This window comes from Pelophylax lessonae, assembly GCF_965119305.1.
Source record: "Pelophylax lessonae genome assembly, chromosome: 1".
NCBI classification, from domain to species: domain Eukaryota; kingdom Metazoa; phylum Chordata; class Amphibia; order Anura; family Ranidae; genus Pelophylax; species Pelophylax lessonae.
The window spans coordinates 453,000,828-453,028,107 of record NC_138768.1 but is presented as its reverse complement, the minus strand read 5'-3'; the positions used below and the strand labels follow the sequence as shown (position 1 = coordinate 453,028,107).

Below are 27,280 nucleotides of genomic sequence, written 5' to 3'. Positions count from 1 at the left end.
ACTGGGATGCATTGAAAACGCGTGCAAATGCATATGCAAAAACACATCCGAAATGCTAAAAAATTGTAGTGTGAACAAGCCCTTTCACTGAATAGTCATTTGTGAGTAAGGGAAAGAATTCAGATCTTCCTTGAATGCTCCTTCAATCAAATGGAAGTTGAAATGTGATTATAATTTGTATTTTTTTTTTTTTTTTAGAATAAAGTTTGCATGCTTTGTAATGTTCCCTGGTAGAAACATACTTTTCTATGTGGCATATATAATCAGTAAAGTTTTTTTTATAAATTAATCCAGCAAATAAAGGTTTTTAACATTTACTGTTTTATAAAGAAACACTACTCATTCCTACTCTTGTGTCCTTAAAATATCCATGGCAATTCTTGTCTCCTTGATTAGGTTCCCTATAAAATGTATTAAAATAATTTCCATGGAAGAGAACTAGTACCCCACATTGAAGTATCACCCATTGGTGAAGGAAGACTCTTAATGTTCTGTTTCTCACTACAAACAAAAGTCTGTCTTGTCAGGATTTTTCTTTAGGAAGAAGCCGTTAGGTACTGATGAAAATACAGACCAAACAGGCTGGTGACAATTTGGCAAACAGAGACCCACCAGGCCAAAAAACTGAAAAGGCCACGAAAGAAAATGGAAGAGAACATGTCTCGAAAAGCACTGAGCGCTCCTATTATGTGCTCCACAGCAATCTGAACATCCTCGGTGTCCTCTTCTTCTTCTTCAGAGGATACTGTGGAAGGTGCAGGAGAGGAATCTACAACAGGTGTAAACCCAGCATCCTCTGGGTATAGTCCCCAGGAATAACCACCTGGAAATATAAATATATGAACTTATTAAAAGACTTGGTTTAAAAAAAAAAACTTGTAAGTCGGACAAGTCAAAATGTTGGAGAACAAAATGATAATGACATACAGTATACTGTTTGAACCTAAAAATGGTCTTTCAGTACAATCCAAAAACCAAGACTAAGCCCCAAGAAAACAAGCAGGCAAATCAAGCAAGACCTGCACAGTGCTGCCCTTTTGTCTCGTCCTTTAGAATAGAAAAAGTAACTGCCTTTTTCAGGAATCACAAATGACACCCTGAGAAAGACGATCCTTTCTATCTATTGAGGCAGGAAGCACATCTTTAAAAAAAAAAAAAAAACAAGACCTTTTTAGTACTTTCTAAAAATACCAGATTAATATATTCATATAGTTCCAGAATAAAATGATATTGGAAAATTACCACTGCAAATGGCTGCAGACCACAAGTATAGATACACACATTCTGTTCTAGTCAAAAATGAGCTAGGCCAACAGGCTGGCCACCCACAATAGTGGCAGAAAAACAACTTTTTCTCTTTCAGGTTCAGAGGGTCAGGTCTTTGGAAAAGAGAAGATTAAGAAATTGAAGATGACTGTGCACATAGCTTAACTGTTCAGTGATGCTTACCCATTGTTTTCAGTAAGAGAATGCAGTGAAGGGTAAGAACAATAGGAGCCAAGTATTGAAGAGCTACAACAGTAAGGTAGCAGAAGATACGGGAAATCTGTAGAAGAAGAAAAAAAAAAAAAAGTAGGTGTAAATCAATAGCCTGTAAAAAACTGTAGTGGATGGTAAATAATATTAAAGAAAAAAAATGACAAAAATTTACATGGGTTATTGTGTAGTTTTTTTTTTTTTTTAATGATTGCTAGTGCAGAGAATGTATATGTAAAATTCATTATAAACTAGATGTAGTGGTTGGGCATTCATTTGCTAACCAATGCATTCACTTATTTAAACCAAGCTTGTGCAGAGACATATGGGTGTGCAAACACACATATCCAATAAGAATGTGCAGACACATGTAGACCCACTATGAACTGGAAAACACAGCTAATCAACTCTCCCAATGAAGCCGCAGACATGATATAGCAATGTGATGCGTTTGCCACAAGCTGACAGCTACCAGGTATCTAAATCTTTTGGAGAGATTCCCTCAACAAGAATGGTCACTTCAGGTAATCATTTGTGTTTAGCCTATGGAGAGAGTCTGGGAAAATACACTGCAGACACCTTTGTTGCAAAGTTATGGGTGGAATTACTGGTAATGAGGCAAATTTTTCATAACTTTTTTAATCACTTATACAGTCAAATTGCCTCATCCAGCAGACTCTACAGGTGTACCACAGACATGAGATCATCTCTTGCTCTGGTGATCTTATCAAGTCCAATCACACCTCAAGATTTAACCTCCCTGGCGGTATGATTATGTACAGCGGTACATTCTTTTGCATGGAAATCTGTTTAACATTTTAAAACGAACCTTACCCTGCGATCCCTCGCCATCCTCCCGCTGTGTGCTCGGCCGATGCCGACACCTGTCTTCCGGTTCCCTTTTCTGCGAGCGTTGTGACGCAGGGGGGTGGAACCAGCATCAATTTAAAAAATATAAAAACACTAAATGACATGATACAAAGTTGTGATCCTAACGGATTACACTGTATCATGCCATTTCACCACAGGATTTCACCTGGTGACTTTTCCAGTGCCCTGCCTGTGCTTTTCCAGTTCTTTGTGTCTGGAAAATTGAGAATGACCATGGCGTCCAAAAAGTGCTTTTAGACTAACTGGAAAACAGCGACAGCGAAACCGAGTTACTTGAAGAACTGAGCGATAGCGATTCGTGGGAAAATTCGTCATCAGGTACGGAAAGTGACGACAGCAACGATTCTGATGTCTCTTTCTGGCACATTGCTCTGTTGGAAATTCTGAAGAATCATTTCATATACTTCCCAAATTCCACAAGCTATGTGCCAGAAAGAGACATCAGAATCGTCGCTGTCGTCACTTTCCGTACCTGATGACGAATTTTCCCACTAATTGCTATCGCTCAGTTCTTCAAGTAACTCTGTTTTGCTGTCGTTTTCCAGTTCGTCTAAAAGCGCTTTTGCACAAAAAGAACGCTTTTTGGACGCCATGGTCCTTCTCTACTTTCCAGGCACAAAGCACTGGAAAAGCAAAGGCAGGGCACTGGAAAGCCCACCAGGTGAAATCCTGTGCTGAAATGGCATGATAGTGTAATCCGTTAAGATCACAGCTTTGTATCATGTCATTTGTGTTTTTACACTTTTGAATTTGCCGCCAGTTCCACCCCCCTTCGTCGCAACGCTTGCAAGGAAGGGAACCGGAAGGCAAGTGCCGGCAATCAGCCGTGCACAGAGCAGGGAGAGACTGTGAGGAGGACGGCGGGGGGAGCGCAGGGAACGTGAGTAACATTGCGGGGTAATCCCGAGTGTGGCTCGGGGTTACCGCTTTTGGTACTGAAAGTTAACCCCGAGCCACACCTCGGGAATACCACTAGGGGGGTTAATATTAACCACTTGAGGATTTTCAACATGGAAGATATGTCTTTAAAAAAAATTCAAAATAGTTTCTAGGCCTTATCTCCTATGTTCAGTTCCTCTTCCCCTGCTCCTCGCACCACAATTACAGTCTGTCACAATGCAGTCGCTCGAATGTAAAAGAACACTAGTCTACAAATGTCATTGAATAAGGCTGGGTACACACAGGCCGAATATCAGCCAAATCAGCAGGAACCAGCCGACATTCAGTCAGTGTGTACAGATGTCTTTCTGACAGAAGTCAGTTTAACGACCAGCTTTTGTCAAAGGGACATCCTGGAAAACCAGCATCTGATCAGTGCTCACAGTAAATGGCTGCAAGCGCTGATCAGTGGGTTCTTGCAAGGGGGCCCCAGCCACTTAATAAACCTTAGCAAAACTAAAAGGCAACACTTTTTTTTTTGGATAGTGTAGGGAAGGGTTATACCTCTTGGCAAGTTCCATTTTTTTGTCCACTGTATCCCATTGGGGAGTTTTCCCCTTCACATCTTGTCCCAAAGCAAGGAGTGAAGGAAAATCCCTCAAGAATGAGGGGATCCCCGGTTGTCACCAGGGTCATCAGACCTAGTGTCCCCATTGGATGATAGTCACAGTTTTATACATTCATTCCAAACATTATATTATGATGTGTTATCTAAAGCCTCTAGATATTAAATGCACAGATCTTCAAACTTTCAAAACCATCAAATTATCTAGTGCTTTCTACATACTTTACGCTGGATCTCCAACATAGATATACGCCCTGCTTCCCTCTTCATTTGCTCCACCCAACGATCAGCCAGACCTAGGTAGGCCTGCAAATGGTAGCGGGTCAAGGAGAGACGAAGGAGGCAAAAAAACACGATGATCCACAGGCGGAAAGTGTTGTACGCGGAGTCAGACATACTGGGAATAAGGCATAACATTTAGATTCTGCAATAATGCAAACATGCATTACTTTATTAGGACTGGGATAATGAATCAATATCCTACATCACAAAAAAAAGAAGAAAGGAAGAAAGAAAAAAGAAGGAAGAAGAAGAAAGAAGATAAACTAAACTATAGTACAATTTGTAAAAATATGGAGATTTCAGGCAACATAAGAGAACCGACAGAAGTAAATACATATTAAATGATTGATATTGTATACAAAAGTTAAATATCTTACTGTACATATGTGTATAAAATGGATTGCATACATATGTGCATTATATAAACAACATTAGTGACTTTATCTTATACCACCATGCTTTTTAAAAAAAGACCTAGTTGACGCCTTTCGTGGCATACTTGCTTAATCAGCCTAGGGTAGGTATATACAAGCATTCAGTTATTTCTCTAATCCATCTGAAAATTAAAATGGTTCTAAAAGGCTCGTTTTTTTTTTTTTTTTACCTTAATGCATTAATATTTGATGTGTTTTGCATACTTTTTTTTAAAAGGTGTTTATTTAAATTTTTGCATAACAATAACAAAGAAAAAACACACAAGGGCAGACATTGCCCATAAAACAAGTGCAAGGCAAGCATGTAAATTACACAAGGGTATGAAAAGACAACTTAACCTAACAATGCAGGGGGGGAGGAAATAGAGAGGGACCAGGACGGCCCAACGCAAGAGGGGGAAGGGGAAAAAAGGGGATGCGTATCACAGAAGACCAGGAGAACCAAGCAGCTGCGAGGCTACGCACCCAACCAGTCGTCACAGTAGAAACACCCTCTGGGTTGAACAGAGGTGGTGGGGGGGGGGGGGGGAAGACACACAAGCAAGACTAACAACACCACCAGAGAACTGAAACACACAACAAAAGCCAACACCATACACACCAACACATCCACATTCACACATCTTCCCCTACCTCCAGGTACCCACCCCCTGGAGGTAGGGGGGGGGGGGATATATAACATACAATTTATTCAGTAAAAAATAAACCGCCTACCATCCGGGGCCACTCAGAATCAGTCAACGGATAAGCTGGAGGGCAGGGGGGCATCTGCCCAATACGAGTCTTCCACATCAAGCCAAGGTTGCCAAACATTAGTGAACTTTTTAGGACACCCTCTACTCTTATAAATCAGCTTATAAAGCGGTACATCACTGCGCACCAAAGCATAGAACTCCTGCATGGTAGGCGGTTCAGCCCTCTTCCAATGTAATAAAATAAGTTTCCTGGCATAGAACAATAGGATGCGGAGTAGGATCCTAGGGTGTACACGGTGTATAATGTCATTCAACACACCCAGCAGGCCTACCTCAGGAGTAAGAGGGACCGATAGGTGCAGTTTATCAGTAAAAAAGGCAAAAATAGATGACCAGTATCCACAAACATGGGGACAGGACCAGAACATGTGGAGCAAGTCCGCTGCGAGACAACCGCACCTAGGGCAAGCGGCTCCCGGGGCAACCCCCATACGGACCAACCTCTGAGGTGTATAATGCAGATGATGAATGAATTTAAACTGTATTAACCTATGGTTTGAGCTAATAAGGTCCTGGAAGCAAACCTCCGTGGCCTCCTCCCATGTCTCCTCAGTCAGGTCAGGCAGGAGTGCGACCCACCGGCCCATGGCCGTTTTAAACGGGTCCGCACCCGCCGCCTGCAATCTCATATAAAACGTAGTGACCAGTTTATTTATCCCCTGAATAGACAGTAACAGCTCCATAGGGGATTCCCCGAGCTCCAGGGTCAGCCCAGCAAACTGCGCACGGGCGGCGTGGCGTAATAACAAATATTTAAAGAAAAAACGGTTGCTCACACCATGGTGGGCCTTCAGGTCGTCAAAGGAAACAAAATGATCCGACCAAAAGACGTGAGAGACATGAGTCACCCCAAGTCCAGACCACCAGCCCGAATCCGGATGACCAAAGAGCTCGGGGAAGTTGTGATTATCCCACAACGGGGCATTGGGAGACACGGCAGGCGTCTCCACTAGCATCTTGTTACCAGCATGCCAGGCCAGCCATCCCACCTCCATAGGAGAGGTACGAGAGCAGCGTCTAGGGACAGATCTGTGTAGAGCATCTGTAGCCTGTGCTTGCGAGCCATGCATGGCCAATACAAGAATGATGGAGGAGTTACCGGGAGATTCGTCAAGGCCATCATACAAGTACGTAAGCTGGGACGCAATGAAGTACTTATAAAGGTCTGGACACGCCACGCCCCCCTGAAATCTGTAGGCCTGGAGAGAGGACCTGGCTATGCGAGGGCGGGAGCCCTGCCAAAAAAAGGAAGTAAGGGCAGAATCAATTTTATTAAATAACCGCCTAGGTAGAAAAACCGGGGAAGCCCGAAAAACATAAAGGAATTTTGGTAAGTAAATCATCTTAAAAATGTTAATCCTGCCAATGAGATTCAGCGGCAGCGAAGACCAGGTACGCAGCCGAACCTCCATATGCGCGATAATAGGCTGTACATTCAGAGAACTATAAGCCTGGAGATCCGTGTTTACCTGTATCCTCAAGTACTTAAATGCTGGAGAGAGGGAAACACCAAAACGCTGCAAAAAACTATAGTCTGCGGGCAGGCCAAGCGGAAAAGCCACGATTTGTCCCATCCTACTCTAAGGCCAGACACCCCGCCAAACTCCTCCACCACTCCCATCAAGGCCTCAAAGGAGGACTCGGAGCCATCCAGATATATGAGGGCATCATCCGCATACAGCGAAATTTTCTCCTCCAGACCACCACAAATGATACCACCCACCGTCGCCTTCTGTCGCACCGCCAGAGCCAGGGGCTCAATGGCAAGGGCAAACAGTAACGGCGACAGAGGGCAGCCCTGCCTAGTACCACGGTGGAGAGAAAAAGTCGCAGATACATCCTTATTCGTACAAATTCTGGCTAGCGGCCGCGAGTAGAGCAGACGCACCCATTTGATAAACTGGAGGCCAAACCCCATCTTCGACATGACCTGCCAAAGGAAGTCCCATCTCACAGTATCAAAGGCCTTCCTAATATCAAGAGACAACACCAGGCCACTCCTCATATCCTTAGTGGCAGTATATTGATGCAGATGGAGCCGGCGGATATTATCATACCTGCTCTTCCCAGGCATGAACCCATTCTGATCAGAATGGACAAGGGTAGTTATAGCCTTGGCGAGACGGGTAGCTAAAAGTTTCGCAAGAATCTTCACATCACTGTTAAGCAGCGAAATAGGTCGATACGAGTCACACAGTAAGCTGTCCTTGTCAGGTTTAGGCAGTACCACTATGAGGGCCTCCCGCATAGATGCCGGGAGTTCACCCTCATCCAGGGCCGCCGCATAGAGGTCCCGCAGTCTACTGGCAAGGTCCCCGGGGTACACTTGGTACCACTCTGCGGGCAAGCCATCAAGCCCAGGGGTCTTATTAGATGGCAGGGAGCCTATAGCAGTCTCAATCTCCTTAGCTGTCAGAGGGGCGTCCAGCATCAGCCTGTGGGCATCGGACAGCACCGGAAAGACCAACGAGCCCAAAAACCCAACAAGCTCGGTCTCGTCAACTGTCCCCCGCTCCGAATACAGATCAGAGTAAAAGGAGCGGAACGTCTCATTAATTCGCAATGGGTCCGCCACCACCGAACCATCAGTCGTCCTAATCCGGGCAATCGATCGGTCCACGTAATCCGCCCTGGAGAGAAATGCCAGAAGTTTACCATTCTTCCCACTATGTTCATGCAGTCTAGAAGCAAGATACAGTTGCTGTTTACGGGTCATGTCAATCAAGTGTAGCTTAAGGGCTGTATGGGCCCCGACCAGGGCATCCTGGAGCACCGGAGTAGGGTCAGCAGCGTAACGAGCACGCGCAGCGGCCAGAGAGTCTTCTAGCTCTCGCAAAGCAGCCCGGCTGGAACAGCGGTGGGCCGCGATGCGGGAGATGTAGGTCCCCCGAGTAGAGGCCTTAAAGGCATCCCAGCGAGACCCCGCGGTAGAGGAGTGAGCATTAAATTCCCAGTAGGAAGTCATATCCTGGAGGACCAAGTCCCGCAGTTCAGGCGCAGAGACCCATAAAGGGCTGAGCCTCCACGTCCGAAAAGCGACACTGTGGCCCAACATCAAGTCAACCGTAAGTATAGAATGGGCCGATAGCGTCTGAGCAATATAGTCCACAGAGTGAACCAATGGCGTCATGTCAGATGAAGTCAGGGCATAGTCCAGCCTGGAAAGAGCATTGTACGTTCTAGATTGGTAAGAATAAACCCTCGCCACAGGGTGGCGCAGGCGCCATACATCAACATAATTATACGAGGCACACCACTGACTAAACAGCCTAGACTCATGCTGGAGGGGCCTCAAGCGGTCCAGGACAGGGTCCAGAACCGAGTTAAAGTCCCCCAACAGGAGAGTGGGAACACAGGGAAACTCAGCCAACCCCACACTCAGGTCTGAGAAAAAGGCAGCCATAACAGGAGGAGACACGTATACCACCTCCAGGAGGAGCTGTACCGCATGAATGTGGCAGTGTAAAAATATGTAGCGGCCAAACGTGTCCGTGAGCACCCTGGAACACACAAAGGGCAACCCCTTACTGACCAATATGGAGACCCCCCTAGCGTAATTAGAGTAAGTGGAGTGATAGGAACTAGAGACCCAATGTTTGTGTAGCGCACGGATGCGAGAGCCAGTCAGGTGCGTCTCCTTCAAACACAGGACATGCGGTTTATGGCTCTTCAGGAAGTCAAACAACATGGCCCTCTTAAATTTCGAATTTAGACCCCTCACGTTCCAGGAGACACATGTGACCCGTGACATAGATAAAACATCAAATAATCAAGTAAGGGCTGTGAAACCCAACACACCATATCCCCAGATACAGCAGCATAACCCCGGAGGCAGAGGAAGGCAACAGAAAGCCAGTCACACACATACACAGCACACACACAGACACACACCCGACCAAACAGGAAAGACATGAGACAATGGGGGGACAGGGCCCACAAAAAGAAAAATGGCCCCAGCCCCCCAGCACACAAACAACCAGGGAGAAAAAAGGGGGAGGGGGGAGAAAAAAAATAACCCCTCAAAGTCCCCTGCCCGGACGCCCAAAAGAAAAGGGACAAAAAAGACCAAACTAGGCGCAGGCTTTATCCCAAAACTTGTACTGGAGGCGAGAGAACGTGGCTAGCCAGGGTCAGTCGGCTAAGACCAACCTGGGCAGTGTCCCCAGCATGCAACAAAAAGGAAAGTACTCAACTGTAGCGTCAAATATCCAAAAAGTCAAGGGGAAAAAAGATTGAGAACAAGGGGGAATCAAAACAGGGCAGCCCCTAGCTCAAGGAGGGGGAGCTCCCCTCACTAGCAGGGCTGGAAGGCACCCTAACACTCCCAAAAAAAGAGTCCAAGTGGTCCTGGACGGGAGACGGCCATCATGAAACCGAACCAATACTGCATCCCAGAAGACAGATCAGGTATCAGGGGCACAGTGTCCAGACGCACGGTCTTGGCGAGGCAGGGATTCCAACCAGGAAACAACAGCAGCAGGAGTCTGAAAAAAATGAGCTTTATCTTGATAGGTGACTCGGAGGGTAGCAGGAAACATCATGGAGTATTGCATAGCCCTTTCCAGGAGCATCTGCTTGGCCTGTTGATACTTAGCCCGCAGAGTGCGGACCACAGGAGAGTAGTCCGGATACAGAGAGACCACCGCATTGTTAATCTTCAGGCTTCCTTTAAGTCTGGCAGAACGAAGGATAGAGTCTCTGTCCCTGTAGTTCAGGAAGCGAATGTTCACTGTGCGGGGGGGGGGGGGGGAGGGTGCCCACAGGGAGAGGCCTACCTGGAACCCTGTGAGCCCGCTCGATAACAAAGCATGAGGACAGGGAATTTTGGCCAAACTCCTCCTGGAACCAGCTTTCCAGGAAGGACACAGGGTCAGACCCCTCAACCCGCTTTGGCAACCCCACCAGCCGAACATTATTACGGCGTAGACGGTTTTCCAAATCGTCCATCTTGTCTTCCACACTTTTAAGCCTCTTCCCGCACTGTTTCAAATCAGGGACGGGGGGGTGTACAGTGTCCTCCAAGTCACTAATGCGACGTTCAGTTTCAGTAACCCGGTCCTGGACTTTACTCATATCTTGGCGCATGATGGTAATGTCCAATTTAAGCTCTGCCACCTTCCCCATGAGGTCTGAGTGGTTTACCTTAAGGGCCTACAGAACATCCTTCAGGGTGGGTTCCTGCACCGGATCGTCATCCATCCCATCCGCGCTGGGGGACGTCTGGGAGAGGAGCTCCGGAGGAGCGGAGGCACCCGGTGAAGGCGGTGGAGAGGCTCCGGATGCCTCCCCGAACAGATCCGGAGTGGAGGCCGGGGAAGGCAGAGGCACGGTGGAGCGGCGGCCATCTTGGCAGGACCGGGTGGTAACGCTCATCCTGGCCGGAGGCTGCTTTTTCCTCTTGCCCATCCACCGAAATAGCAACTGGAGGCTCCCAGAGTATTGTGCCGAACTCCCTAAGCTGAAAAAAATGAAAAAGGAGCGTAGAATCCCAAGGATGGAGCAGGATTATAGCAAGGGGAGCTCAGAGCTGCCAAAAGCACGTCCGCTTACATGTCCCGCTAGCCACGCCCTCCGTGTTTTGCATACTTAACTAATTTTTTATATGTACAATACATTTTTAAATTTGGTAGGCAATTTAAATTTGCTAATTTTTACTTCTGCTGCCTGAAAATCTTCCTACTAACTTTTACAAATTTGAATGTAGTCTTCTTGGGGAGGGTAATATATGAGTAGTTTATAATAAATCAAGTCTGTTCCCTTCCTTTAAATACTCAAATAGTCAATAATCAAAATGATAAATTGTTCCTTCGCAAAAAGAATTATAATACAAATGTATATTTATAAACCTACCATTCTCCAAGAATGTGGTACAGACAAGGTTGGCTGGCTTAGTAAAGTCAAAGAGGGCTTTTTGTAGTGTGATGATTTGATGGGTTTGCATAGTATTTTTTTTTCCCTTGGCATACACATAGTGATGCTGATCTTTAGTTTAGTATATTGGTGAATTCTCAGTATTCAGCAATTATTAAAGAGCATTCGATGCAAAAAAGAAAGAAAAAAAAAAAAAATTTGGAATTTTGATTAAAATCGTAATAAAAAAAAAGAATTATGTATCACAGTATTTCAACAACCTGCTAAGTGACCCTACCACAAGGTTAAATCACTGTTAAACACTTATTATTAAATAACACACTAAGTAAATGTTCTTGCTGCAACTCACAGCTGAACAGACTCTTTTCCCATTGGTGCATTTAAGAGGAGGTCTCTGGTGATTGGCCGAATCCACAAAACCACAACAAAGACAGGAGGCAAAAAGCTGGCATGAAGGAGAATCCTGCATGGAATACAAAATGGTGATCAATTATGTGGTTCATAACACAAGAAAACATAACACGGTCACTGATCATATAAAAAAAAAATCTAAATTATTCCATGTAGAGAAACAGCACTAATAAACTGAGTAAAACTGAATATTTACAACCACGGGACAGTCACTTCAGCAATTATCTAGAAGTGTGTTTTTTTTTTTTTTCATCATTGTGGTTTAAAATTATTTTTTACTTGGAGATCATAACTTACTGTAGTATTGGTCTATCTGCTGTCATTTTTAGAGCATCAAGGTGAGTCTGAGCCAAACGTAAGCCAGGAAATGTCAGACAGGCACCAAGGAAAGAGCAAAGTGCCACCAAGGAAATTTTGAAGGCAAGTTTAATGAAAGGAGTCCTGAGGAGAAAAAAAAAAAAATGGATGTAACCCCTAATCCTGGATGACCTTCTATAGCACTATGCATCATAAAGAGCTGCCATGTTTTATTCCATAAAAAAAAGCTTGTTTTCATTTATTGTATAGCCCTTATTTGCCTCTAAGGGTCCATTCAGACGAGCGCTCCAATGAGATCCGCCTGTCAGTTTTTTAGGTGGATAGGTGGATCTGATTGGATGCTCCATGCATCCCTATGGGGCAGCGGATGTCATCGGAGACACCTCCGCTGATACCCGCTGCTATCCGATTCCAATCTGTGAAATCCGGACGGATGGAAACCCTACTTTCCATCTGTTCAGAGGATGGGATCGGATGGAGTGGACAGGCGGTCCGCTCTCATCCGATTCCCCCATAGAGAGCAGCGGGGCTCTGACACCTCCCTCTCCGCACTCAGAGCGGAGAGGGAGCTGTCACGTTACTGCTCAGCGGGGATCTGTGTTTACCATTCCCTGCTGAGCAGCACAGATCCGCCTACGGAGGCGGACCGTGTGAAAGGACCCTTAGTGTTGTTCATCTCATCCAGTCTCTTTTAGTCACTTCTTTTTTAAAACACACAGGGGGAAATTTACTAAAATGGGTGCAGCTGTGCAAAGTAACCAATCAGCTTCTAGCTTCTTTGACAATAAAACCTAGAAGCCGATTGGTTACTATGCACAGTTGCACTGGATTCTGTCTACACAAGTTTTAGTAAATCTCCCTCAGTCACATAAACTGCTGTTCACAGTTCAGGATTGGTCCATGTCTACAGAATGTGTGTTGGCTCAGCTGCTTGTTGTTTCCAACTGGTGCATGTGTGATAGGGTGCTTCTCGGCCTTTTGGCTAAGATCAAGTGTAGTATCTGTTCTTATCAGTTGGTATGGGCCTTAGCTAGTACCAGTATGACCGAAACCCGGAGCGCTCAGAGTATTGAGGTATGGGGAGTAGGTCATCTGGGAAAGCATGTGGGGCCCGCCGCCTTCTGATTCGAATGGGTTGAACTGTCCTAACCAGTTTGAAGGGGGCAGGAAAGCCGGTTCAGGGGGCCGGTGGAACTGTTCCTGGATGTAATGGGCTGAGGAACAGGATGGCGAGGGGAGGGCTTTCTCTCCTGGGTTTTGATCTGGCCTTGCAAAAGGCCTGTCCCCAGTGGTAGGCAAGCTCTCTCTAAGCTGTCCAGGTTCTGATGTCTGCTGGTGGGGATAGGCTACACTCGGTTTGGCCGGGGGCTGAGATTGAAAAAGCCCGTAGTGTAAGTGCCCCTGGGGTGGCAGCCCAGGGGTGCCTTAATTTCTCACTGGTGAGGGGCAGCTCGCTGTGAGTTTTTTCGGCACCTTGGTCACTGCACTATGCACACCTTTTTAGCACCTGCCTCTTGGGACAGGCCTTTTGGCTTGCACCAGAGGAATTTTTTATTCCGGCTGGAAGGCCTGCCTTGGTTCCTCACATGGCACCATTGCACTTTCCCCACTTCCCTTTCCCCACTTCTTTGTTTGTTTGTCTTTTTCTTTGGAGTTTGTCACTGCACTTTCACCTTATTTTCTTTATTTGCACGACTGGAGTGTGTGGGTCCTCGGGCCCAGCCTTGAGTCTTGGGAGGGGGTGGATATGGCCTTTTGGCTTAGTTCGCCCTCTCTCATGGGGTCTCCCTTCGGGGGAGCCCCACTTAGTACTCGGTGGGGGCTGTTTCGGCAGTCCCCCTGAAGAATGGGGTCGGTCTGGTTTCGGCCAGACAGACCATGAGTACCTTAAATCCCTGTCAGGAGTCTTGCGCCCCGGGGGATCGAGGTTTCGGGTCCTACCTCTTCGGAGGGAAGACCATACGATTTCGCACACCCTGTGCTTTTTTGTGTTCTCACTTTGTGTGTGTGCACTTTTTTATGCACCGGGTGGAGTCTTTTGAGTGTGTTGCACACGCTACGGGCTTTAAAACAAAAAATAAAATGTGTGATAGGGTGCCAATGCAGGAGCACATTTTGTATCCCCATATTATCGATGGCTATGATTAAGCCCCGAGGTTAGCGGGAAAAGGGCGAACCTTTCTCTCTCTCTGGAGAACTTGTATGGTGTTTTTACGTGGTTTGATTCAAGACTAATAAATTGGGCTTTGTGTTTTAGTGCGGCCACCTGAACTTTCCTTTTATCATTGCACAGGTATGCCAACTGGGTTGGCACACACGCTGAGGGGGTGTTGAACATGTGCGCCTAGTTAGAGCAGCACCATTTCTTTCCTACATATTGTATGCAGTTGTCATACTATAACAGAACATAGCAGGTTTTCTTTTAATGAAATGATTTGAAAATAAATCATTTGAGATGATATCTTATTTAAGATTTTAGTGATTTTGTTTAGATCTACATTAAAGTACCCTGCACTTCTGATATATACCTAGTGGTGCTTTAATAACCACTTCCTTACCGCTGGACGTCATATGACGTCCAGGACTTTAAGTGGCGATATCTGAATGAGGCATCATTCAGATATCATTTTTTTAAGCCGGCGATTCCCTGTACCATAAGAACAATCATAGCGGCTGTTCAGCTGCTTGATCGTTCTTACAGGCGGCGGGAGGGGACATCCCCTCCCACCGCCCTTCGGTGCTCCTACCGGCTCACCCGTGTGATCGGCGACCCGAAGAAGGAATCCGCCGGCGGTGGAAGTACACCATAAAGATAACCGAGGACCAGATGGTCCCTGGCAGTCTCTATGACTCTCGGAGACCCCGGTGCGACGTTATGACATCACTCCCGGCCTGTCAGTTGTCATAACTGCCCAGATCTCAGCTCTATAGCCTAGATCTTTTTTTTTATATACTGTATTTTCTGGCGTATAAGACTACTTTTGAACCTCAAAAAAATCCCCCAAAAATGGGGGGTTGTCTTATATGCCGAGTATAATATCTCCAAGGTAACCTAAGTATAAGTATTACCGGTAGATGAAAATTAGGGGGGTCGTCTTATACGCCCAGTCGTCTTATACGCCGGAAAATACGGTACATTCTTATTGACCCCAGATCTCTCCATAAAGAGCACTATTCCTATTACAAGGGATGTTTGTATTCCTTGTAATAAGAAAAAAAGTGATAAAAAAAAAATAAAACTAAATGTAAATAAAAAAATAAAAATAAAACAACAATAAATTTTTTTTTTAAGTGCCCCCATTTCCACGTGCTCGCACACAGAAACGAACGCATGCGTACGTCGTGGCCACATATGTAAACAGCGTTCAATCCATTCATGCAACAATTCTAGCCCAAGACCTCCTCTGTAACTCCATACTGGTAACCTGTAAAATTTTTTAAAGTGTTGCCTATGGAGATTTTTAAGTACCGAAGTTTGGCGTCATTCCATGAGTGTGCACAATTTTAAAGCGTGACATGTTAGGTATCTATTTACTCGGTGTAACATCATCTTTCACATTATACAAAAAAATTGGGCGAACTTTACTGTTTTGTTTTGTTTTTTTTTAATTCATTAAACAGTTTCTTTTCCAAAACAACAACACATTTGGAAAAATTTCTGCTCAAATACCGTGTGACATAAAAAGTTGCAATGACCACCATTTTATTCCCTAGGGCCTCAGCTAAAAAAGAAATAAATAAATGTTTGGGGGTTCTGAGTAATTTTCTAGCAAAATAAATAATGCTAGAAAGGAGCGGAGTGCCAGAAATGGCCCAGTATGGAAGTGGTTAAATAACACTGCACTGTATATAGTTTTAGCCAAATCTTTGCAAACAGAACAGACACTTACGACACCTGCCAGCCCTGCTGCTTCATTAAAAGTTCCAGATTGTGACAGACGCTGTTCAGACCTGTAAACAAAGTCCATAGTGTATAAAGTAGATTACTTATGTAAAAACACCTAAAACTAAACAAGTAGGCTGTTTGGGGAGCTTTAAACTATAAGTTTAAGGAGAGAAAAAGTGATAAATGTTAGAATATTTATTTAATATACACTATATTGTCAAAAGTATTGAGACGCCTGTCTTTACATTCACATGAAGTCGTGCGATTTCAAAAGCTGATTCAGTGTGACCGAAGACTAAGATGCAGATCAAGGCTTTGTCCCATGCAACAGCATTCCCATAGACACACTTCTAAACCTTGTGGACAGCCTTCCCAAAAGAGTTGAAGCGGTTATAGCTGCAAAGGGTGGGCCAACTCATTATTGAACTCTATAGACTGACTGGGATGCCATTAAAGTTTATGTATGTGTAAAGGCAGGTATCCTAATACTTTTGACAATACAGTGTATTTGTGATTGATGCATGGGCTTCAAAATGCAGTTCTTTTTTTACAAAAATATTCTTCTATTTAGAAAAAAAAATGTACATAAATATAGTGTTATACGCTCACAAATACTCAGATGCTTACTTTTAGATTTAAGAGCAGAAGATTAAGCTTGGCTAGTCTTCAGCTTGTTCCCAAAGATTCTTTGCTGTTGCATGGACAAAGCCTTGATCTACATCTTAGTCTGAATCGGAGTTTGAAATCGGGCGACTTCAAATGAAGATTTCAAAGTTGTATGTCAGTGTGACTTGAAAACATCTGTCATGCACAGATGTCTATGCAAGTCACACCTGAACTTGCAAAAAGTAGTGCAGGAACTACTTTTAAAAATCGGATGGAGTCAGAGTTGCATTGATTTGACCGCTACCATTACGGACAAGAGGGTGCGACTTGTCATGCGATTTAAACTATTAAATCATACCGGTTTGACGTTTTTTTTGTTGGTAACACTGCACAAGTACTGTTGCGTTGTTGCCCATAGTGAAAATTAAATGAGCTGATGCTTCATAGCATATTAGAAATGCTGTAGGTGAGGAACTGGACCATAAAAATGACATGTGCAAGGTCTTAAAAGCAAGTGACCATTCATTCTTCAGAGAAAAAAATGATGCTTTTTTTGTGCAAGACAAAGATGATAAATAGGTGCTTAGGCTCACCTGGTTCCAGTCCAAACTCTAGATACTCTTCCCTCACAATCATTACCATCATGGCAATGAGAAGAAATAAGAAAGAAAATGTCAAACAGACAGAACGCTCTCCTCCTTCTTCAGAGCGGAAGTAATGCTTCATCATGGTGAAGAGGACTTTACTGAATGACTCAAGATAAGGACAACATGACTTGAGAGATACAAACATCATCCTTAAAATAAAACTTACTCGCTTTTAAATCGTTAAAAGGAAATGCCCTGCCTAATATTAACACCACAAGATGCCTGTTATACCAGCATTAGTCAAATAATCCCCTTTTGTGACTTTCTCTGATCTAATTTCACTTTATTACTAGGGCCCTGATTTTATCACTTGATGGTTATGTTACACCAACCTGCCACCCGTGTGTCTAAGTTACTGGCTACTGAAGCAGTGTCACTGGACACTGATATGCCAGTTGGCATGACTAGGTCAGAAGCACAGGAAATGGACATAGGAAAAGAACTTCTGCATAATAAATGTTAAAGGCAAGTTTTTTTGTGCCGTCTGCTTTTACATCAACATTTTAAAATGGTGCACAGATTTATTTCAAAGAGACATTATGAAGTATTAAAGTATTAAAGTGTAGAAGTATTAAAGTATTAAAGTGTATCAAAAGGTTCTCTGAGATATTCTTGGTATTTTTACCTAAATTAGAATATCACACTCACAAAGCAATTACTTCGTTTTGTAGTGCACTGAACCGGGTCACATTTTTAAATAAAACAATAAAAATACAGTGTTCCCCCTTACTTTAATGTTTACTTTTCCTGTGCTTTGATTTGCCAGAGCAATGGTTGGTGTTAGCGCTTCAATCATCACGGCACCATGGTTGATGTGGTGTCAGGAGGATTGAAGCGCATGATTTCTAGGGTTACATTGTAATATAAAATTAGAAATAGTTCAACTCACTATAAGGCTGGATTCACACTAAGGTGTTTTATTAATGCTTTTTGCAGAAATGGAACACATCAATGCATTTTTGTGCCTTTGGAAAGGGTCTGGGACATTTTTATTGCAATTTTGCTGCAATTTGCATTTTTAAATCTGCAAAAAAACGCAAATCGTGGCAAAAAAAGGGGAAAGCACAGCAAAAAGCACTACTGAAATGCTCAAAAGCAACATGCATAGGTGTGAATCAAGCCTAATTCAGAATCAGTGGGAGCGATGGTATGTGTCGCTCGCCACCGTCACCTGCCACCAGATGCAGCTTTGCAGCTTGTCACTTGCCACATTGCCTGCCACCAGGTGGAGCTTGTCACTTGCCACATTGCCTGCCACCAGATGCAGCTTGATACTTGCCACATTGCCTGCCACCAGACGCAGCTTGTTACCTGCCAAACCAAAAAACAGAGTGACAGCTGAAGAAACAGACTGTCAAATAGTAAACTGTCAAACAGGGGCCGGTGGCTGACTCGCCGCACCTCTGATGGAGCAGCCCTAACGACCCGGCTGTGAAGGCAGATCAGCGGTGATGAAGGGCAGGTGGGGGGAAAGAGGATGTCATCTCTCTGCTTGCTCGCCCGCCGCACCTCTTACAGTGCAGCCTTCTCAGCCCAGCTGCAAAGCCATGGACTGCCACTGATCCACAGCCCAGGGGTTGGGGACACCATGCTGTAGACCATAGGTGCTCAACCTGTGGCCCTCCAGCTGTTGCAGAACTACAATTCCCATGAGGCATTGCAAGCCAGTGACAGTTACAAGCATGACTCCCAAAAGGCAAAGGCATGATGGGACTTGAAGTTCCATAACAGCTGGAGGGCCACAGGTTGAGCACCCATACTGTAGACCTTTGTATAAAAACTTCCTGTGAGCATCCAGCAGTGGCTGAGGGACATCGTTTTACTATAGTGACTATGTCGTAATGTTACAGTTCATGGTGCATTGGTACGACTGCTTGTAGTGAACTCAGAAGCATAAAGAAAAAGATATCAACACTGCAGCTAAACTGAGTAGGGCCGACCAAAGACGGAGCAAATTTCTTTCCTCCAATAACCACATGTAAAATCTGGCACGCTGGTTGCACCCAAGTTGATCGATCAGTCAATCAACTTGGGTACAGTCAGCCTGCCCAAACATAGGTCGAATCTCAGACCAGTTCAGCAGAAAGATCCATGGGCGGCTTCAGCATTGTCACCTTAAAAAAGAAAGTGCCTTTGAATGCGCCTTGCTGGTAGGATAACCGAGAATTATTTAATTGAAAGGAAGAGTTAAAAAAAAAAAAAGAAAAGAAAGAAAAAAACAGGTTAAACTTGACAATAAATACAACATTATATCAGGTTAAAGGCGAATCCCAGCATTACTTCCAGTCTTGCACAGGACCCTCTCCTAAAATTGCTTACTCTGATTTCACTGCACTATGCAAGTTCTCCTAGTGTGCATTGGAAGCTGCAGCAATTCGGATAGAGACCAGCTGAAGTACATCCAGAATCATCAAGCTCTATTCTCCCCGACCTGACTGTCCCTGGCCTCCCTTTTTCATTCAGTGGATTTCAGTTCTTTCAATCATGGAGGTTTAGCATCAAATGTGAGCATTACCTAAGGTGGTCTGCAGGCAAATCCCACTCCTAAGGACTGCCACTCACCTATCAAGGAGGCATTTCCGCTGAGAGCTATTATGAAAGTACTAAGGCAGGGTGCTGTTATTATTTCAGGAAGCTATATACGGCACTCAGTTGGCCATTCCCACCACACAATCTACCTGCATTGCATAGGAGCAGCAGAAATAAAATTTTTGTAAGAACTTACCGTAAAATTATTTTCTCCGAGTCCTCTGACAGTCGCAGCCCGTTCAGTATTCCTTCCCCATGGGGGTAATGCGCCTTCTCTGCAAGAGCAGGCTATGTAGTGAAAAGGTTAACAAGCAAAGCTTTACAACCAGACACACCTCTTGGGGCTGTCCCTCAGACATTACCCATGAGCCTCTTGGTGCTGCTCTCCAGTTTTGTAGCAAGCAGTACAGGAAGCCAATCAACCCCCAAAAAATAGAGGGGTGGGGGCTGCGACTGTCAGAGGACTCAGAGAAAATAATTTTACGGTAAGTTCTTACAAAAATTCTATTTTCTCTTACGTCCTCTGACAGTCACAGCCCGTTCAGTATTCCTTCACCATTGGGATGTCCCAAAGCAGTGCAGGTGTGAGGGGTGGGAAGACGCAACCAAAGAAAAGGCAACATTACAACCAGGCCAGAGAAAAAAAACGGAGCCAACAGGGCAACAGAAGCTCAACAGGAGCCAACATCAGAACAAAATTCACCCCAAGAAGAGACAGAACAACACGTCTCTTCAAAGAACCGCCGCGCTCAAAACTTTGTGGCTAAAGGAAGTATCCGAGGATGCCATTACATCAAAAGTTTGTAGAAATGTTGTAAAAGTGTGCACAGACGACCATGTCGCCGCTTTGCACACCTGAGCCACAGAAGCCTGATGGCAAAAAGCACAAGAGGCACAGACGGCTCTAGTAGAGTGTGCTCCCTCAGGGAAAGGAGGCACCTGACCCTTTAGTGAATAGGCCTGAACAAAATCTGTCTGATCCATTTGGAAATGGTAGCAGCGGACACAGCCGAACCCTTCCAAGGTCCCTCGGAAGGACAAACAGGGAATCAGACTTCCGAAAGGACTCTGTTGCAGACATGTAAACCCTGATCGCCCAGACCACATCCAATGAATGCAAGGCAAATTCCTTGGGATGCTTGGGCTTCGCACAAAGCGAAGGTAAAATAATAACGACGTGGGTCGCAGCACCACTTTATCCCTATGAAAACCAGATAAGGCGAACGGCAAGACAGAGCCGCCAATTCAGACACTCTGTGAGCAGAGGCGATAGTCACCAGAAAAGCAACATTCTGGGACAACACAGGCAGAGCTATTCCTCTGATGTTCTCAAAGGGGGGCCGTTGTAAAATGGACAAAACCAAGTCAGGTCCCACGGAAGCAAAGGAGCCTTTCGCGGGGGAGCCAGATGACGCACCCCTTGAACAAAGGTGCGAATCAAGGAATTAGTCCAAGGACTGACGACTCAGATAGTCCGCCTGCCAGTTTTTCCACTCCCGGAATGTGAACAGCCGAAGTCGCTGGAACATGCGCCTCGGCCCAAGACAGGATCTTGCAACCAAAAGGAGTCTCATCCAGGGCTGCGTCACATAGGTACATCACGGCCTGGGCCATTTGATCCACCAGGTCAAGGACAGTTGGAGGGACTGACTCAGCCACTAAGGTGCGCCCAAGCACCTTGAACCATTCAGTGACTGTTTGTGAAACCATCACAGAAGCGAATACAGGTTTGAGCAGAGAGCCCGCCACCGAATAAAAGTGGCGGGAAAGAGTTTCCACGTGCCTATCCACCGGGTTACCGAACACCGGGGAGTCCTTCACGGGCAACAACGAGGAGTATTTCAATCTGGACGCAGTGTGGTCCACCTTAGGTGATGCCGTCCAACGAGCGTTGACCAGGTCCGCAAAGGGGTAGCGATGTTGAAACCGCTCAGGCACCACCAGCAAATTGCTTGATGCGACGCCACTGTTAGTTCACAGTTTCGTGCGACTCCTCAGGGCAGGAGAAAACCTGACCCGATGTCTGGACTTTTCGGGACCCGAAGGAAACCCGTTTACCTGACTGGGAGGGCTCATCATCAATATTCAAAGTCTCCTTGACAGACTGAGTAAGTGTTTCAACTACAGCGCGGTCCCGCGCCGCAGCGGAGGAGGACTTCCCCTCCTCCCCTTCCGAATGCAAGGACAGGGACCCCCAGGGGGGGACATTGTCCGTGGCAACCAAATCAGGCTCAGAGTCAGAAGACTGGGAGGGCATCGGCCGTTTTAGAACAGTACGTTCAGACATCAGCAGATCAACCTTTGACTCCAAAGTCGTCAGTGCAGCAGATAAGGAGGCCATGGACGTTGTTTCAGGAGTTCCCAAAGCAACAACTAGGTCTGTGGGGAAATAACACTGGACACTGGCCTTTTAAAATCTCTCCGCAGGCTCGTCCCCGTCCACAGGGGCACCGTCGTGGCGAGGCCTGGGCGTACCAATAACCTGCGCACACTCGCCGTCAGGCTGGGACACCGTAAGGATCTAGATTATCCAGTGCGAGGCCCAGCTCTGATGTCACTTGAAGTCCTCCAGAGGATCCCCCTGACTAGCTAGCGATAGTGAGTGAAAAAATAAAATAAAAACATTTTAAAAGAAAATAAAAAACTCAGAAAAGGCGTCCCAGCAGGGTACCATAGTCCTACTCCTGAGCTAGGCAGCAAAAAACTGGAGAGCAGCACCAAGTGGCTGATGGGTAATGTCTGAGGGACAGCCCCAAGAGGTGTGTCTTGTTGTAAAGCTTTGCTTGTTAACCTTTTCACTACCTAGCCTGCTCCTGCAGAGAGGGCGCATTACCCAAATGGTGAAGGAATACTGAATGGGCTGCGACTGTTAGAGGACGTAAGAGAAAAGAAAATTAAAGTAAAAAAAACGGAATGTTTTTTTCAAAATTTTATCAGCATGGCATGGTGAAATGGGGAGGGGAGAAAGGAACCAAGGAAGGCAAATTTTAGGCAGGATAAACTTCAGCATTAAATATAAGGTCTTTGAAACACTTTACAATTATTTTTTTTCCAGGATTCTTTTTTTTTTAGTTTACAGTTTACTTTTTGCCAATTCCATGATCTTATTACTGACAGATTTTAGCGTCTCTGTTTAGTAGCACTATCATCACTGCATATATTGCAAACAGCATCCTTGTATTGAAAAAAATCAATAGCACAAAAGGCTACCCAGAAAGTTTTCAAAGAACAGCTCTGTCCACAGATCTGCATTGCCAAGTAATTAGTGAAGCAAAGTCATTGTGCTGAACCACTAAGCATTAAAGGATACATGGAGAAAATTACAGTTATCAGGCACCAGAGAACACCAATGTTCACATCATTTTGGGCATCTACGAGGCAGTAGTATCCCTCAGTAAACAGGTAGATAAAGGTTGAATACAAAGCAAAGTCAATAAACCACTGATACTCCAGGAAATAGCGAAGGACTGCAAATAAAACAGATAATTAAAAATTATGGAAATTATACAGTAAAACACAGTTTTTTGTCTACTAAACATACTGCAATGGAGCAATTTTATTGTTCATCCTAAAGGCAGACTGTCACCTTAACCATGCAGGACAAAGCAACAGGGTCTCTTTAAAGGATATCCCCCAATGCCCATATACTCACAGCTCCTCATATTCTCTGGCAAGAATACCTGGCACTCCCAGGTATGTGGGAGCATGCAACATGCTCCCCTGTGGCAGTGCCTAGGACTAGCAGCCAACTGCACGCTGTCATGACTTGGGGAGTGATATCGCCACTCTCTGGATCACTGACAGCCAATTTTACCACAGGCGTTGAAGCAGCAAGGAGCTGTAACGGAGCGCAGGCAAGGTGAGAATATGGGGGATGCCCTTTGTAGAGATGCTGTCACTGTGCCCTGCTTGGCCACTGTGACAGTAGGCTCCAATCACAGAATAGACTCACATGAGATATTTAGGTGCCAGGACACATTTTGCCTAAATATCGCATGCGTTCCTGAAAGTGTCAATTCACTAGACCATTTTGCGGTATTTTCTGAGAAACGCTGAGAAAGCTCAGTAAACACTGCATTAAAAGGCGTTAAAATCCATTCACAGAAGGAAATAATTAAATGCATGCAGAAATTAGGTAGTGGTCCAGGCATGCAGTATGCGTGGAACGTGTATTGGTTGCCAAGGAGCAGGCACCCACGTCCATAACAACCAATAAGTCATCAGCTGACAGCTGGAACTAAAAAAAGGAGGGGACGAGCTTGGGATGAGGGCCTATTTCCCACAACCCTGGCCAGTGGTTGTGGGGTTCTGCGGACGGGGACTTATCAGAATCAGGATGCCTCCCTTAACAAGACCAGATCCTACTCATTCACCCAAAAAAAAAAAAAGTGTAGTGTAAAAAGGTCTGCTCGAGCCTAAGACTCATAGGTTGTCCCAGAAATATGGAATACCTTCAGCTCATCATCTTTATCTCCAACAATGTGTGAGTTTTGTAAATGCTCTTTGTCAGACTAGAAACTTGCGTTTTAAACATACTATAATGGACTCATGGGTGCCACATGGCAGGCACAAGATCTCCCATCTCTACAAACCTCTGCACTTGGAGCTTAACAGGAACATCTCATCCCAGATAGCCAAGAGTTGGAAAAAGGATCTCCACTCCTCCGAAGCGCATCAATACATTCTCTAGGGCTACAACACCACCTGCACGTTTTTGCATAATGAGTTCTGGCGAGAGCAACAATTAAAAATTCTACACAGGGCTTACATACGGCACCTAAAGTGGTCATCCAACCCGGACCATCACCTTTGCACCATGTGCAGGGCCCATCAACCTTCCCTGTTACACAAACTATGGCTTTGCCCGCCAATCTCTACTTTCTGGGACCAGCTCCTTAACTTTATCTCCGGTACAATAGGGCTCACACTCCACAAGGACATCTATGCTCTTCTGTTTGGATATCTGGACTTCCAACTCTCCTGCCTGCCAAAAAGGCAGAAAAACACTTTGATACAAAACAAACCATGGATAATTTCTTGCTATATGACCGCCAGGAGAGCAATTTTGAAATATTGGACGGCGACTTCCCCTCCTACCATCGCAGAAATCCACTCCAAACTGTTTTTGCTGCTACGGAGGGAGTATCTGGATCTCTTTCTTAATCCACGATCTCGCCCTGCTGTCTTCCATCGTAAATGGAACAACTAAATCGCGCTCTCCACACTTGATCAGCTATCCCACGACTAAGGGCGAATTCAGTCTCAGAACACTATTTGGCTCAGAACTCCACTTCCTTTCTACACCTCTGAGGGTTCTTACTTTGGGATGTTCCACCCCCCACCCCTCTGATTTGTCTTCGAAGCTCAAATACTCCTACTTATAGCAATTTAGTCCACATACTTGAGGATTGATGTCCTGCATCTGTACCCATCCTACCCCCCCCCCTTTTTTCATACTCTACAGTTCTACCTCGGCATATACTTTGCCTGCATACTGTTACAGCTGTAGTATAAATTCCGATGTTCTGCGTATGTTCTAAACTTGTTGGAAGTTTGTCTGATCTTCACTATTCAATATGCAAAGTGAAATGCTTGTTGTGTAAGTCTCATCCTGTTGAATTTCTGCGCAGCGCTATTTACTCTGTTATTTTGACAAATTTCAATAAAATGTTGTTAAAAAAAAAAAGAAGACTCATAGGTTGTTAAAGATGCAGCGGCCGCCCGCTCCTTAACAACACCTATTTAATAATGTAACGCCGGGCGTTAAATTACCGCATTTTTACTACTTAAATACTGCAAAACTTCATAAAATAACTCATGCAGCATTTTAGTAGCTTTTTATGTGAATGCCAAAAAAACTTTTTGAAAAGCCTTGAGCGGTATTTTACCCCATTTTTTAAGGGCAAACATACCGCTTTGTGAATGGAGCCCAGTGTATCTAAAGCTCAACTAAAAAAAATAAGATCTTGAATAGAGCAGAGAGCAGTATCTTGAGTAGAGCAGGGTTAGAGTCTATAAGATTTTGTTTGCTGTTCTGTCCCTTTTACTGTGACAAGGTGTCACAGACGGACAGAAAATTATGGGAAACCTCTTCAATATGGACAGCAACAATAACAGTTTTTCTAGCAGATAGGAAACTTTATCATCTTTTTGTTGCTGTCTTTATCTTCAAGTCCCAGAGACAGCCATCCCCTTTGTTAAAACAGATGAGAGAGAGTGTGGTATTCTATGAACTTGTGCTCAAAACGCATTTCAGCACAAACAAGCTAAATAAAGAAGTAGTTGGGCATCAGACATTAAAGTGTTTGATTTACTCTAGTTAAGGAAAACATTTTATTTGCTGAGAAATATCAATTTTATTTTAGTTTATCTTCTTCTGCGTTCACATTTTAAAAACACACCACTTATGTCACAGCTTTAAAATTTTAGGCTAAAAAAACAAAAAAAAACAAAACACATTACCAAGAGCATCAATGGTAGTGATTGGCTGAATATCCAAGTGCAAGTCTATGTCTCTTGGCACTGTCAGGGGTTTCTCTTCTGCTATCCCATTAACTCTCCTAAGGAGAAAAGACAATTCAACTATGATTATCAGGGGAAAAAAAAACAGTAACATTCATGCCCTTTTTACCACAAGTTTCCTTGTTTGGCAACTCTTCCCTTCACAAACTTTCACAGGAGAGGCACAACAAAGTATAAAATGTATTTAATGAAATAATTGAAGAAACCCCGTCAACCCTTCCATAGTCTAGTTACACATTCTAAAAGTTAAATGATGTCTCTACACAAGTGGTAGGACTTTGTGCTTGAAGTTTATGCTAGCAATAAAATCAATGGAGCCACCAACCTGTATCCACAGCAGGTAATTAACTGCATTGATTTTTAGTTAGGCTGTGCCAAACATTTAAGAATATCCTCTTTCTGCCTATCAAGGTACACCAACATAATGACATTTTTTATGCATCTATGGACCTCTTGGCATGGAAAGAGTGTTTTCTCCAATGTTTAGCAACTGTTTGTACCCCAGCAAAAAGGGGGGGGGGAGAGGGGGTTGATCCTGAAAAAGAGTTCATTAAGTTTTGAACCCCTAAATGCTGTCTTGCAGCTGACACCATTTTTGGTTGTCTTCCAAGGAGATAATCTCCCCATCTGGACAAACATGACCTGGCATTTGGCAGCAAGTCATGAAGGGAAAAAAATATAATGATAGCGCACACACTGGTAGTTTAATTACTGCAAAACTATGCAATACTATGTAGGCATTTTAATACCAAATAGAATTTTCCTGGTACATCATAGCAGTCCACAGGGGGTTGAAACTCTGTCCCTTCTAGCCTATAGAATTGCTTACAGTGGTGATCGAAAGTTTGGGCACCCCAGGTAAAAATTTGTATTAACCGGTTGCCGACCGCCGCACGACTATATACTGCGGCGGTCAGCCCCGGCCAGGCAGAGTGACGTATCGGTACGTCACTCGCCTGTCACTGACTTGCGAGCCTATCGCGGGCGGGCACGCGCCCGCCGAGGCGCGCGCCCGCCGCGGCTCGTTCACAGGCAAGTCAGTGCGTGTGACCGGCGGACTCGATGTCCGCCAGTCACACTGCGATCGCTCCTGTGAAGGGAGAAAGACAGAGCAGCTTGTGTAAACAAGCTGCCTGTCAGTTCTCCCT

At 44.8% G+C, this 27,280-nt stretch overlaps 1 protein-coding gene across 1 annotated transcript in view; it reads right to left on the bottom strand.

Moving 5' to 3' along the window:
* Positions 1-336: 336 nt before the first annotated feature.
* The window catches only part of TMEM161A (transmembrane protein 161A), a 49,998-nt gene continuing 23,054 nt past the window's right edge, over positions 337-27,280 (bottom strand). Inside the window, exons 4-12 of the mRNA XM_082275603.1 lie at positions 26,073-26,170; positions 22,921-23,077; positions 17,028-17,179; positions 15,833-15,893; positions 11,922-12,065; positions 11,563-11,676; positions 4,094-4,268; positions 1,450-1,546; positions 337-823 (exon numbers count right to left, since the gene is read on the bottom strand). Coding sequence (XP_082131729.1) covers positions 537-823; positions 1,450-1,546; positions 4,094-4,268; positions 11,563-11,676; positions 11,922-12,065; positions 15,833-15,893; positions 17,028-17,179; positions 22,921-23,077; positions 26,073-26,170 — 1,285 coding nt within the window. The 3' untranslated portion in view covers positions 337-536. The remainder of the gene's footprint in view (positions 824-1,449; positions 1,547-4,093; positions 4,269-11,562; positions 11,677-11,921; positions 12,066-15,832; positions 15,894-17,027; positions 17,180-22,920; positions 23,078-26,072; positions 26,171-27,280) is intronic.